At 42.2% G+C, this 14,860-nt stretch overlaps 1 protein-coding gene across 1 annotated transcript in view; it reads right to left on the reverse strand.

The window, feature by feature from the left end:
- ANKRD17 (ankyrin repeat domain 17) overlaps positions 1-14,366 on the reverse strand; it is a gene marked incomplete at both ends in the record, with an annotated part of 36,718 nt that extends 22,352 nt beyond the window's left edge. Inside the window, 12 exons of the mRNA XM_008937887.1 lie at positions 83-832; positions 2,371-2,473; positions 3,076-3,219; positions 3,656-3,783; positions 4,289-4,376; positions 5,199-5,308; positions 5,692-5,883; positions 6,446-6,683; positions 11,610-11,704; positions 12,425-12,658; positions 13,777-13,924; positions 14,219-14,366. Of these exons, the coding sequence (XP_008936135.1) occupies positions 83-832; positions 2,371-2,473; positions 3,076-3,219; positions 3,656-3,783; positions 4,289-4,376; positions 5,199-5,308; positions 5,692-5,883; positions 6,446-6,683; positions 11,610-11,704; positions 12,425-12,658; positions 13,777-13,924; positions 14,219-14,366 (2,378 nt within the window). The remainder of the gene's footprint in view (positions 1-82; positions 833-2,370; positions 2,474-3,075; positions 3,220-3,655; positions 3,784-4,288; positions 4,377-5,198; positions 5,309-5,691; positions 5,884-6,445; positions 6,684-11,609; positions 11,705-12,424; positions 12,659-13,776; positions 13,925-14,218) is intronic.
- Positions 14,367-14,860: the final 494 nt, after the last annotated feature.

Here is a 14,860-nt window from a genome sequence, read left to right on the forward strand (position 1 = left end):
CACACACACACACACAGAGAAGTGGACATACCCTCGACTGGTCAAGCAAATATTATACCTGCTCGTAACAATTTAAACCCACCTGCCATGATGTCATCCAGCGTGTCATTGAGCGTCTGAGCAGGGCTGGCTACCATTAACCCTTGCTGTGTTTCTGTCAGTATTCCTTGCCCCAGCCCTGCTAGTTGTGCTTGGCCCAATACTGGCTGTCCAACTATAACACCTTGCAGTTCTGTAAGATTTGCGATGGACCCTGGAGGTAAGGAACCTGCTGCCAGAGGCAAAGCTTGTGGCATCGCCAGAGGCTGAATTGGTGCAAAACCCGTCTGTGCAGCAGCTTGCTGAGTATCATCTTTAAGCAAGATGGGGTCCACTTGCTGTAATCGTGCATAGTCTCCCTCTGAGAGTTGTTCTCCTACCCCAACAGGAGTCAGTAGTCCCAGATGCTGGCAAGACTGTTGCTGCTGCTGGAGCTGTATTCTTTGCGCTTTTACCTCTAGATATTGCTTTTTTAGCTGCTGCTGAGTTTTCAGCTGTAACTCTCGTTCCACTTTCTGCAGTTCCTCCAAAATCTTTTGTTTCTTCTGGATTTGTTCCTCTCTCGTTTTGTTCAGCTCCTCAATCTTCTCTTTGGTGAGCTGGTCAGCGTGTGCCAGTTCCAGGGACTGCAGCTGCGCGTTCTTCTCTATGGCTTCTTTTATCCTCTGCTCCAGCTCTGTCAACTTGCCCTGAGCCTCTTCTACAATGCTCTCTGGAGACTGATTGGTGATGTAACCCTGTACATCCTGGTTGTTTGCTGGCAAATGACTGCTGGACTTTTGTTTAGAAGCAGCTGTGTGAAAAAGAAACCCCCTCAGAACCAATGGAAGTGCATACGAACGGCATCCTCATTATAGAGCTACTGCTGGGATGCTAACTGGCCGGTTATGCACCAAGACACAGCACCCACAGAAGGTCAGCGTCTACCCTAAGGCCCTCCAAGAAAACCGTATCCTTCACTATCAATTTGAGTACAGCAGTCGGACTGCAAATTAACAGTGCAGATCACTGCGCCTACGCGCCGAATAACCCTGTGCTGCGTTGACTTATTTACTCCAACCACTGCTATACTTTTGCCAAATGAAGCCATTGTCTCAAGTGCCGCTGCTACCAAGTGGTGCTATAAGACAAATGGAAAAAAAAAAGAAAGGGTACGCTGTCTCTTTACTTGGCCTTTTGCACCTGGTGTCGTGTTAAGACATAAACGTATAGTTACAGCCCTGAAAGCACAGCAAAAGCGATGCCAAAATGTCTCGAGGTGACGGGCAACTCGTTCTAGGCCCCCGGGTTTGTGAGTAACTTGGCACATTTTAGGAAGCGCTACGCTTTCTAGGACTACTGAATCCTTTCACTACAGGTATCCAGCTTTGCTCAGCTGACAAACAGTGCTAGAACCTGGGACAGTCATTCGTATTTAACGTGCTCTAACAGGGTGGGTTTAGCCACTACATTTTATCCATAGCAGACATGACTTGGCCTGTGTCAACACTCGGCTCTCTGCCCAGGCAAGGCAAATATTTCAGCCTTCCTGTAAGAATGAGCGATGGACTAATCCAATTCATCTTTGATGAAGAAGTCCACAGTAACACAGCTGACATGGTCTGCCATACCGGTTGGAGAAAGAACAATCGGTTAATTTTGAAGGGCGAAAGGCAAATCAAAACCCAGGATCTGAGACAGTGGAGGTGCCCAGTTTCTTCCAGTCATCCTCGCTGTGTTTCCAGAACAATACAAGTGTACACACAGTATTAAATTTTATGACATGCACGCCTGTATTTGCACTATTGCTGATCCTCGATAAAAATTCTTTTGGAAGAGAATTCTTAAGTAGAGAAAGCATTAAGTCTCAAAATGGCGATATCAAAATGGATGCAAATTTAGTCCCAGGAGGACCTGAGCCACATCAGACTAAGTATTTTTTAGCACAAGAAATTCCGCCTTCCATCAAATTGGTCAAACCCACTCCAAGACTACTATCCTAAGTAAACACAAATTAGCAAATCAACTAACATATGGAGATTGTTTTTTGCAACTTGCATAATCAAATTTATATAGGCTTCTGGGTGACATTTTGCATTAGTCCAGTATGTCAGACTAATAACTATTTTAATAGATTTAGTGAGGCAGATTTCTTGACGCTTTATGATTACAGGGTTAGATGACTGGTACTTCGTATTTGTCGGACAAGCAATCCTTAAAAAAAAAAAAAAAAAGAAAATTGCCGTTTCCTTGACTGAATCCATAAGCACTCTTCTGAGGAACTACTCTGCAACCCTCTATCTTCTACCTAGGAAGGATATTTAGAAAGTAAGCTCCAGAACTAAGACTGACCTTTATTTCTGATGGGAAGGGTTGTGGCGACATTAGCAGGGGGTTTGTCAGGCTCCTGGGGTGGGACGACCATGGGCAGCGCCTGCACTGGTACACGAGGAGCCTAAAACGTTGGATACTAACAGATTACTTCTCTCATACTATGATCTAGTTATAATTCAATAGAAGGTAAACAAAACCTGTTAGAAAAGCAGACTTTAATGGCAACTAAAGACATTTAATATGCTTCTTAATATGCTGAGTTCAACAATCAACAATTTGAGATCATCTGACTTCTATATGCTTGGCATTTTTAACCTAATGACTTGTCAAATGATACCTGTCTCAGCACGGTACAGTGCTAGACTACAGTTAAGCAAACACAAGCCACATTGGCTACAAATATTATCCTGAAGAGCCTCATTCAAGCAGACTTTCTCACTTACTGAGGTGTTTGTTATTTGTCTGTTTTTTTTTCCCCCCCTCATTTTTGCCAATGATTTTTATTGAGCAATAAGAAGAATGATGGAAACACTACACAGTGATGCCTGAAGAGTCTTCACCATTTTTACAACAGTTTCAAGTCATTTTCAGAGCGTTCACCTATAGCTCAGTAGCTCAGGAAATGACATGACTAGCTCTTCTCATCTTTAAACTCGAGTAAGCTGCAAGAGGAAATGCAAAAAAGCCCCCAAAATCCACAGATAACCAGCCCTTAAATCTTACCCTATTTAAATCATGGGATGGTGGGGTCAGCTGAGTAGCATCAGGTGGAGGAGCAGAAAGCAAGTTGTTTGGGTAATCTAGAAGGTAACAAACCACGCTGGTATGACCACCTTTTGCTGCCTCTATTAACATAGTTGATCCATCCTAAAGGGAGAAAGATCGCGGGATCTGAATACAGCACCATCAACACATGACAACACAAGCATTTGGGGACACATGACACAGAAACAGTTAAGAAACACTGAATAAATACTCTTTCAACCTGCAGTACGTCCACACCTAAACTTAAGGACTACTTAAAACAAGCAAGTACTTTTTAAAGTTCTCCTTCCTCTTCCACAGTTATAGCCATAAAGCTGCAGTGCAACTTTCACACTCATGGTAGTCAATCCCTCCTAACTCCACTTCTCTAAAGATGGTTGTGAGCATCAAACCTGCCTGCAGCTCCCACAGCTCCTGTTTAAATCACGACATGTCAGGTCAGTTGCAGAGAACACAAAAGGAGCAAAGGTGCTTGGGTATCACTGGTTTTAAGATGAAAGACTGCCTCAGAGGAAAATGAGGTAGTTGAGCAACAAACCTTCAATCTGTGTGTAGGATCAGCACCATGAGCTAGCAGTAACTCCACCACTGCCAAATGACCTCCAGCACAGGCCAGCGACAATACTGTATGATCGTTGTTAGCTGTGGTCCTATTCACATTTGCTCCTTCAAAAACAGAGAAGGAAGGATTATTTAAAAAGACTTCAACTGGTTCTCATCTATGAAAGTTAATGTTTTTCTTAAATATGAAAACCTAGTTCTCCATGGCTGCAGTCTTAATGGTGATAAATTAAATTGGTCAATTATTAGTGTAATCAGAGGACAATTTGGCATGTAATGTGTCACAAAATGAAAGGCAACCTCACCTTGACTTCTGGAAAGACAGTGCTCAGAAGCAGTACCAGGAGCATGGAGGCACCCAGCAACCACTACTGTTGCTGCTCTTACTAGGAATTAGAGACTAAAGGACAACTATTTTTATAAGTAGTTGCAGTTACCACTGATCTCAGCAAAAAACAGAGGTGATCATTACGTGGCTAGTTTGAGAATCGATGACCTACCTGTGTTAAAATATTTGAAACTACTCTGAGGAAGTTACACTCACACCGACATGTTCTTAATTTTTAGTATTTCTAACAGCAGGGAAAGCAAAACCTGTTCATACTCTTACCTTTGCTAATCAAGAACTGAACAGTGCAAACATGACCTGCCCTTGCAGCTTTCATAAGAGGAGTTCTTCCACCTTCTGATTCATGCTCCTAGAGCAAACAAAGAAAGGATTAAAATTCAGAAGTAACACCTGTGAAAGGATACAATTCTGCCTTTTGTGGTTTTGAAAGGAAAGACACCAGACAGGGAAGATCACTTTTTAGTGTTTCACAAACTACTGATGTAAAAATTTACCTAACATTTGGACTGAGTCAAAACTTGCAGACAGATGAAACTATCTACCTATCTTTGTACAGATCTAAGACTCCTGGACTAGTAGCACTCAAGCACACAGTGGGGACTTCAATTAAACAAAACGTGTTCTGTCATGCTTAACTTCACTTTTTGGTAACATACTGGTGTACCAGCCTACCTAAAAATCCACTTACATCTGTCACTGTAATTCTATCAGGGTACCCCAAAATAGATCGCAGCAGAAGAGAACTACTTACTGTTTGCTACACAAGGAACAGAACAAATTTGCAGGTACAAGCACTAAACCATAATCAGCTCAGCAATCCACAGCTGAATACCACTGACACCGTATTCACAAAACTAAAGAATACAATCCCCCATTTTTCTGTACAAGCAACCTTGAAGGGCTTGGAAATGCTTTAAACATCAGCCATCAAAAAGTAGAATCACTGACCTGAGATCTTTCAGTTAATTAAATAGCCTAAGACCCATTAGAAAACGATCTCAAATTCTCACTCAGTTATTAGAAAAAGGATAAAAGATAATTTGAATGCAACTCTAACAATTAACAGCAAACTTGTTAAGTTTTCAGTAATGAACATGAGACCAAAAAAAAAAAAAAGGACGCTTATAACTTTATTTCCTAATGAATTTATTTTGAGAAGGTAATGACTTACCAGATCTGCGCCTGCTTGAAGTAAGACATCTGCTACATCAGTATGACCATTTTCACAGGCATATGTCAGTGCTGTGTCACCCGTTGCCGTTGTTGCATGCACATTAGCCCCTGCAGCAGCAGCAACAACGAGCATGTAAGCTTATCAAGTTCATTACAGAGAACATGCAATTCTCAAAACCAGCAAATTTTTAGCTTCCAATCCAACATCTATGGAACTGAGAACTTAATCATAATCTAGAGGAATAAATGAAAAAAAAAACCAAAACCTGAAACCCAAAACCAAAGAAACTAGAGGTTCAGTTCTAACTGAGTTTACATCAACTTTATCTTCAAAAGTTAAATCAGGGTCCAACTAGTAAAGTACTTAAGGTTCCACAAAACTTTGCAGTCAGCTTCAGGGAACCACTAATGAAAATGCAATGAATATGGACAGAGGTATTTTTTGTCTTAGTTACATTCTCTGCAAAACTGTTAAGAAAACTACTCCGTACCTGCAGCTAATAAATATTTAACCAGCTCCAAATGACCCTCCTGAGCGGCCTCCATCAAAGGTGTTGAACAACCAAGTTCTATGTCAGCTCCTGCTTTGATAAGAAAGTCAGCCACCTCCAAAAAGCCTCCGCAGCACGCCAGAGTTAATGCAGTTTCTTGTGTCTCCTCTGTTTGAGCATTGATGTTTGCACCTTAGAAGAAAACAAAATACCAAAACCACACAAACATCAGAAAATACTGATAACTCAAACCAGGACCAGTAGGCAAAGCCACTTCCTGATGCACAAGGCATCTTCTTATTACTATCTCATTTCTAGAGCTGCAGAAATTTTCTTCTAAAATTGTAAGTGTATCAAACAAAAAGTTTTCAGCTTGCTTTAATTACTTTGGAAACCCCACCGAGGACCTCAAAGTGCTTTTCTAGAGCTTTTCAGCAATAACACCATCTCAAGACAGGCCAAGGCCATCATGTGGAGTGCAAGTGACCCACATGAACCATTCATTATTCGATGTCTGTCTGAAAAACCCAAACCTCTTCTGAAGAGCAATTCAGAAGGACCGTTTACCACATAAATAGAACAAAGGACATTTTGATAAAGAAAAACGCAACCCACCAGCCACTCAACAAGGAATAGGGCCAAGTTCAGAAGGTGTTGAATCAAGAAACAAAAATTACAGTCCCTTGTGCTCCCCCCCCCAACATATGCAGATGGCTGCTGAATTACAGTCCGCAGAAGGCACTGCAATAGTTACCTTGACCAAGTAACAGGGCTACCATCTCTTCATGCCCTTCTCTAGCAGCTTCCATTAGTGGTGTATATCCTTCATCGTTTACCTCCTCCAAGTTAGCTCCACGTTCAATTAACAAAGCTGCCAGTTCGACGTGCCCACCACAGGCGGCCAAAGTCAATGGCGACTCAAAAGAGTCAGCAGGCATGTTCACCTGAGCCCCACTGTCTAGAAGTAATCTTGCCACTTCCACATGGCCATCCTAGGAATGCAAAAAACCAACATCAAAAGACAGTTAACACAGAAAAGTCACTCTTCTCCTCCAACACTTTAAGTAGTCGCCAGCTCAGACTCCCTCTGAAGACACAGAAGCGACATAGAACGGTCCAAGAACATAATGAGCCTTGCTTAATAGTTCTGAATATTCTTCCCAAGTATGTGGATAAAGGCGAGAGATGTATCATTAAACAGGCATCTAAAGAAACTTCAAGATTGTTTTACTGAATAGACTCAATTAAAAACTAAAGTACTGTGAACCACACAAGAAACCTTCCTGCCAATGGTGTAAGGAACAAGATCATCAGCTTGTTATCAGATTCAACTTCAAGAGCTTGGGATCAGCTTGCTTAGAGGTGGGGAGTGTGGGGGGGAAGCGGAACAAAACCCAAACAGCCGGGGGAACTCAACACTATTTTAGAAACTTGCTTTCTCCACAAAAACAATACCAAAAACACCCGAACTCTTCTTTGTTTAAGACTTCAGACACAAGAAATGTGGAAAATTAGCTAAGGAACACCAAATCTAGAAATAAGTTGCCACTCAACTGTGTCTCTTCTTGTGTTCTGCCAACAACTTCACACAACAAGTTACAAGTTGCTACTAACACCACAAGCAGTCTAATAAATGAAGAAGTATTAAGAGAAATTCCATTTTAAAAAAATCTTCTCTTGGAATAAAGAACAGGTTCTGATGTTCCTGACAACCACACAACTTCTGCACTGCAAACAAGTCACACAATGCCAGTGTTCCCCACACAGTCAAAGACAGGGAATTTTGTTTCCAGTTCAACATGCAGTCGCATTATCTGTTAAATAGAGCGTATTTTAGGTACAAAACCAACGCATCAGGAATATAGTCTGTCTGCATGTCCATGCGGACTGTTAGTGTCTCCGAGTATTCACATTACTGGTTCCCAGCTTTTGGGGAGGGAGGCAGAAGAGAGGACAGGAATTAAGTTTAGCAATTTTGCTTCCTTCCTTTCTTAAAAGCAGCCGTGCATAACAATGTCTCTTGCCTCTTTGCTTCTGCAAAACTATTTTACGGCTCAATATAATAGCAAATGCAGGACTGACTTTCTCCCTCCAAAAGAAAACCCTAAACAAGACTTTTTGTCAGGGGCTCCTCATACATCACAGGAACCACCTGAACTACAGACTTTCCCTGGCAGGATCCTCACAGAGACTTCCCAGATCGCATTATCACACTGTCAAATTTGTTTTACCCAACCATAGTTCCTAAGTTTGCTTTCTTCCTTTAGAAACAAAGAAAATATTTGAGCATATGATCGTCATGTTTTTAGTATGCCAGAAATTCAGGAACCATTTGAAGTGGCTTTCCAGCTCTGTGTTTACACTGGCAACTCAACAGTGACATGTCCCACTGCCATTCAATTTTGCTTTTGTTTCAACCCAAGCAGAGACCGGCTTGGTCGCTGTGGTCCAATAACAGCACAAAGTCTCCAAGCTGGTTTTCTCCATGAGGAAATTACTCTCTTTCAAACTTGGGAGTAACCTTAATGGGAAAAGGTCTGACACACAGAACACAGGTGGGTTGCACAGAAAACCAGCAGCTTACCAGGAACACGAGGTTATCCCAAGGTTGTTACTGAACCAGCTAAGTACATCTTAAGCTTGGATTAACTACTAAGAGGCAGCAAATCGCAGCCATTGCCATCCTCGCCAAGCTAGAAACCACAATACCAGAAAGCTCTTGTCCAGACAAAACATCCACCTGCATGTGACATTTTTACACTTCACTTTAAGTGTTTTATACCTTCTTCTGATATCCAGGGAGCAAAACATTATTTCCTCACAGAAAAATATCTAGGACATTAACTAGGACATGTTCACCTTTGACATGAAATGACAATACTATTTTAGGGAAAAACTCCAGGACTACATAAAGAATCTTTCCTTAGGAAAATGCAGAGAGCCTCAACTATCAAGCTCTGTCAAGACAGCTCACTCATCATCCCCAACTCATGACAAGTATGGCAAACAGCCGTATGAAGGTATGCTTCAAAGCTTCTTATGACGGGCCACGCAGCCTCGAGAAGAACTGCTGATATTTAACCACGCAAGGTAACTTCCTCCTGGCTTTGAGAAACCTTGTGATGGGGTGGAGCTGTCCAACTCTTCCAGCACAGCTAGAAAAAGCCTCAGAACTGCTCTTAAACCACACAAAAAAAAAAGTCATCTGACAGTCTGCACGAGTGCGCGAGGTGTATTTTACAGATCAACCACTGTAAGCAATCAGTACTCAGCCCTCGCTGTAGGAGAGCAGGTTCCTTCACAAAGAGGAAGCGCAAACCAGACAAACCTGCTCTTTGCTCCCACAAGGCAAGTCACATTGCCCAACAACTCATTTGCATTAAACCAATGTTAGCTGATGTCTATAAAAAAAGCTCTCAGTCAGAAGTCTTCCTGAATGCCATGTAGGACAAGGTTTAAGCAGTCTCACTGGCTCCTACGTTAAGTGCTAACCAATTCGGTACGTACATTCAAGTTCCGTGCTACCCTAGCAAGGGTGGTTTTCTTCTGCCACTTAAGTGACAACTGTTTCTGCAGAGAAAACAGGCTGAGATAAGAAGGCCCTGCACTGCTTCACTTCACACTGCAACCTGCAGAGCTGAAGGTACCAAGACTCGCAACTGCCTGTCAATCCAGAGCAACAGCGTGCAGATGCCTGCTTTGGAATTGTTTCCTGCCAAAATAAGGGAGACATTTTTTCCTATTGCTCAGCAAGTCTTAATAAAAAAATGTCTCTCCACATTTCAGAGTCTATTGGACTTGAATATCTCAAGTCCTGTTTATCTACATGCCCCTCTTTCAAAGGATTTCCTGAGAAGTATAATGGCTTCTGTTAATGATTCCCCTATCTGAAGCCATTAAGCTCCTTGAATGGACATTACTGGCTGATTTTACAACCATTACAGTTATTTCAGGGAAGGGAAGACTGAAAAAGGACTTGCAGCACCCCTCTATGGTCCCCAGTTCACAGAATGAGGCTACACGAGACCAATAACGTGGGAAACCCAACCCATGAGAAATCAAATGCAGATAATGAGGAAACCTAAGAGACAAGTTTTCAGCTGTACATTTAAGTGCCGTATTCAGATGAAGGATTTTTTAAAATGTGTTAGCATAAGTTATAAACAAACTACTGACCTCCCTATGCATCCTAAATAATTAGGGGAAACCTCTGCGGCAAGTGCTGCACAAATGCCTACTGCAATCCAGGGTCACAAAGAAAACACGGGAGTCTAAACATGTAGTTTAATTCTGCTCCATTTTAGTTCCAGCAGGAAAAGTTTCAAAACATTCTCAGTTGCAGAAACACAAACTGACACCTGCTGGATGTCCCACCCTGCTAGCACAGCCCTGCCAACCCTTGGGACAGTGGAGGGCTAAAAAATTCACAGCAGCATTATCACTTCTCTGAGCCAGGGTATCGAAGGCTAAACAGTTCCTGCAGGAGAAATTAAGGGAATAGATAGGAACATGTATCCCATCCTCAAAAGAAATCTCCAAAGGAAAAGGTCAAAGCATTTGAATCCAATTACCTCAGGTAATACGTGGGAAATAGATTTCAAATAGGATATGTGCTTTCCACAAGATGCAGGTGTGTGAGACAAATAGCTGTACAAGCCTAACAGGAATTAAAAGAGGAAAACTATCTGCAGATATCAATTTAGCAAGTTTGCTTCACCATGGAAGCCTGGAATAATCTTAAGTCTGCATAAATTATACCATTCTAGCATTAAAATGTACCCATGTGACCAATTCAAGGGAAAGCTTTGCATATTTTTGTGTTCTATGGCAAAAAGCTACCATCCAAAAATCAGAGTTGTTTTCAGAATCTTAATAATTCTACAAAAATGCAACCGATTCTACACTGTCATTTTACAGTTGCCTCCGCTGGGCAAAGCAGCAACATGAAAGTACTCTTGTTAGTAAGAGGTTAACAATTTCCCCTTCCATTTCCTCATTCCTTCCTGAATAGCTTCTGATCCTGTGTTTTCAAGGAGCATGTGGCTGTGTGAACCACAGTGAAACCAGCCCCCACACCCCTAAATGTAACCACCTACACCGATGGAGAACTTCGTTTACCGACTGCTTAAACATGACATCAGTGTGCTAAATGTCTCCAGTTGTGAGGTTAAGACCACAAGGAGTGCCTACATTTAGCACATGTTAGAATTGTTAAAAGCACTTCAACACTGAGAACCTTCCACTTGAAGTTATTTCATTTGGAGATTACTGTATAAAGGATTTTCCAACCGTAAAATGAAAGTTGCTCGTACAGGAGCTTGCAAAATTGCATGTAGCAGAAAAAAAACCAGGCTCTGTTCAAACAATTTACTACTATTTACTTTTGGCTCTCTCTTGAAGTCATTGATTTCTTGGAACTGAGGCCACAAAAATATCCGTCTCAAACCTCCGTGATGATCAGAAGGGCAAAAAGCAAACAGTAAGAGACAAACCATACAAGGGGAGACGCAGCCTACAGAAGCTGCTTTGGGACGGTGAGTGCAGCCTTACTCACTGACTTTGGCCACTGCAGAAAAAAAAATGAAGTGCAGCTGGACATAAAGAGACCTACCTATTCAAACAATGGCTTAATAAGAGCTCTCCTGCTAATGCTCCTGTGATGCAAATTGTAGCTGTCGTCTCTGAAGAATTCAACTATTTTGTCATCCACAAGTGCAATTTTGCTTTTTATGCACTATTTTTTAACCAGATATTGCCTCCTGACCACCCCATTTTCTTCTGCAAAAGGACCATCAGGTACACAGGAAAACTGAAACATCACATACTTAGGTTCTGGACCAAAAAGCATCATTTTGTTCATCGTTGTGAAGCACAGAGAGAGTGGACAGACCTCACTGCTCAAGCCATCCGTCTCTTACCATGCAAGCCTCCATGAGAGCAGTATGCATTTCATCTGTCTTGTGCTCCTGGTCTGCACCAGCTTCCAGCAGAAATCTCACCATTTCTAGATGGCCTGCAGGGAAAAAATACTTAATGTATCTGAATTTTTTTCATCTACAGAATGTTTGTTCTTTTGCTGGGGGTGGGGAAGGGTGGGTTCTGGGTTTCCCCTCTACTTGATTGACATAAAGGATTTTGTGTTGCTGTTTTTATTAGTGGCATTGTAATCAGTGCCTGAGCTCACACTGACCCTCAGACCATAAAACACAGGAAGTTGATTGACCCTCAAAATTTCAAGCATCCTCTTAGGAATTCAACCATCTACAGGAATCCTGCCAAGGGAAGGGCACCTATGAGCTTTGTGAAAGCACTCACACTGAGAAGGCAGAGCTCTAGAACTTGGTGTGCAAGTGCCAAATCCTTTAACTTTTAGCAATTTCTAAACCTACGCTGATGTAACTTTATTTTACAAGATGCATCACAGAAAGTTTCCCATACTTATGAAGCATGTTATTTTCTCACCTCCTAACTCATTTAACAGAGAACTGAAAAATCTTCTGAAGCATCATAAAGACACAAAGTCTAATGTCTTGATACTTACACTCACCACACTGCCCATCATTTCCCGTACAGTGCTTACGTGCTGTGTGGCAACCCAGCCAGGACAAAAGCAATAAAAATTGTCCCACACAGCATCTCTGAATAAATACCTGTTTGAAATGACTTGCCCTGCCCATCACACTTCTCCACGCTCATTAGGGCTTTGTAACAAGTAGAGTATTTGGCAGCCTACCTTTGTAGCAAGCCAGGGTAAGCGCGCTCTCCTTGAATTCGTTGGAATGGGTATTGATGCCTGCTCCATTTTCTAAGAGCACCCTGGCCACTTCCACGTGGCCAGCACTTCCCGCTTCCATCAGCGGAGTGTGGCCGTTCTCATTGTGGTCCTCGATGCTAGCGCCCGATTCCAGCAGGACTTTCACAACATCCACGTAGCCTCCGGCACAGGCATAGGTCAGGGCTGTATTGCCTGAAGCCACAAGAGAAAAAGGTTTGCAAGCAGAATTTGGTAGGATTTCTACACTTGGAACTTCAACCTAAGCTCTGTGTCACCCCTTTTACCTGGCTACCATATGGAACAGGGTTTTTCAGCCTACAGACCAAAATCTGTGGGGGTGTGGGGGGAAATAAAAATTAAGCAACTGCATTGAGTAGCACAGTGCTGACAGACTGAACATCGCCATGTGCCTGGTGACTGATGCACTTCACTTCCCATTTCTACCCTGGCTAATCCCACTGTCCATCACAGAACCCCACTCCTCTTCCCGTTAATCAGCAGGGACATAGTATGCTGTAGGAACGAGCTCAAAACAAAGGGCGGAATGAGACACTGCTTCTAAATCAAGCCTTTAACACCTCTAACAGGCTAGTTCAGTAATGGCATTGGTCTTTACAAGATGAATGCAACCTCCATAGAAAAACTAGAAAAACATTCATCTTGAACAGAACAGTCCAAGCATTGGCCTTTCTGAAAAATACCTTGCAAAAAGTTCTGAGGTCAAAGCAGTATTAATACTCAGAACTACTTCACTGAAATTTAAAAAAAAAGTCCTGTGGTATGCCAGGTTGCCTCAGCATTCAGGGTCACTACTCCATCTGTCAACAGCTGTTGACTGCATACAACCTCTTCGCTTCAAGGCCACACGAACTAAGAAAACCTCCCAATTTGGTCACTTCAACATAAACACCTACCAAATTGCCAGGGGAGAGAGGGGGAAAAAAAAGGCTGATGTATGTATCTTCTTATGTTTATTTTCCCTTGGTTTCCTAAGACCAAACAATTTTCCATATACGCAAAAAGTCTCAAACTGTGCTTAAAATCCTGTGTGACAACAAATTCTACATATGCAAATACCTTTCAATTACCAAGTGACCTTATTCACCTTTGTATGTCCACAACCAACAAATATTTTATAGTTTCATTAAAAAAAAAAAAAAATAAAGAGCAGCTAAATAGTAAAATCTCAAGGAAGCATTTTGCGTTGTTTGGCCAGGAGCCATTCCTCCCAGATTTCCACAGGAAGTTCCCCACATGCTGCTGCAAGTTTCAGCTTTGTGTTTTCCACAAGCTCTAGCACACGCCTTTACCTGTTGACGACTGTGCGTTCACATCAGCACCATGAGCTAGCAGCAGCTTGACAATTTTGACGTGTCCGCCATTAGCAGCAGCCATTAAAGGTGTAATGTCTCCTTTAATGCCACGGTCCTCGACATTAGCATGCATTGCCAGAAGAACCTGCAAACAGAAGGGCCATCAGCAACACTGGCAAGTGACAAACCAGTGTGCTGAGACAACTGGAATGCTACACAAAGCCCCCACCTTCACCAACACACAGTTTGGTGTTAGGAACAGAGATGGGAAGCCCCAAAAATCCATTAGCGACATTTAATTTATGAGTAAGTCTCCATTTGCCAGATCACTGACAGTTTCTGCTACCCCAATGTTGCCTTCCAGGTGTGGAAGACTGGAATACATTAATTCAACACTGATTTTTGTACAATACGCACTAAAACCAGCCAGGAAACCAACCTGCGCAAGCTCATAATATCCCGCTGAGCAGGCTAAACAAAGGAGGCTTTCCCCTTCTTCTGTGTGCTCGTTCACACTTCGGCCTTCAATTAGCAACTTCCGCACAGCATTTACATCTCCTTCTGAACAAGCCTCTGCCAAGCTGCGGCTAATAAGACAGAAAGCATTTACAAGTGAAAATGGACCACGCTTGAAACACTTGCGCTGTGTGCAGTGTAGAAATCCAACAAGCCCTGAGGATGCAGTCAACAAAAAAGGAAGCAACGTAAAAACATAACCTAAAAAGGTGCCAACTACTAATTAAAGAGGTGACATTTTTTACAGTTGAGGTTTTCCACCTAACTTTTCAGAAAATTGAGTGATGCGCATACTCAACCATGCCCATTCCTCATTTTTAACAGTGATTTACAACAAAAACTTCTGCAGTATGACCACTTGGGTTACCAAATTCTGCAGTGTGGGCAAGTTAAGCAGAAAATATATTGAGAAAAAATACAACCATGTACCTGAATTTTTGTCTCAGCACTATACACGCAGCACAATGTTATGTATTATGTAACTATAAAAGCTCCTTTGGTAATCATTTAAGAAAATGTGAAGTTAGTAACTTCAAGGCAATCTCAGTCACCAATACAGGCTGGG

Source organism: Merops nubicus, unplaced genomic scaffold, assembly GCF_000691845.1.
Source record: "Merops nubicus isolate BGI_N331 unplaced genomic scaffold, ASM69184v1 scaffold14213, whole genome shotgun sequence".
Lineage (NCBI taxonomy): Eukaryota > Metazoa > Chordata > Aves > Coraciiformes > Meropidae > Merops > Merops nubicus.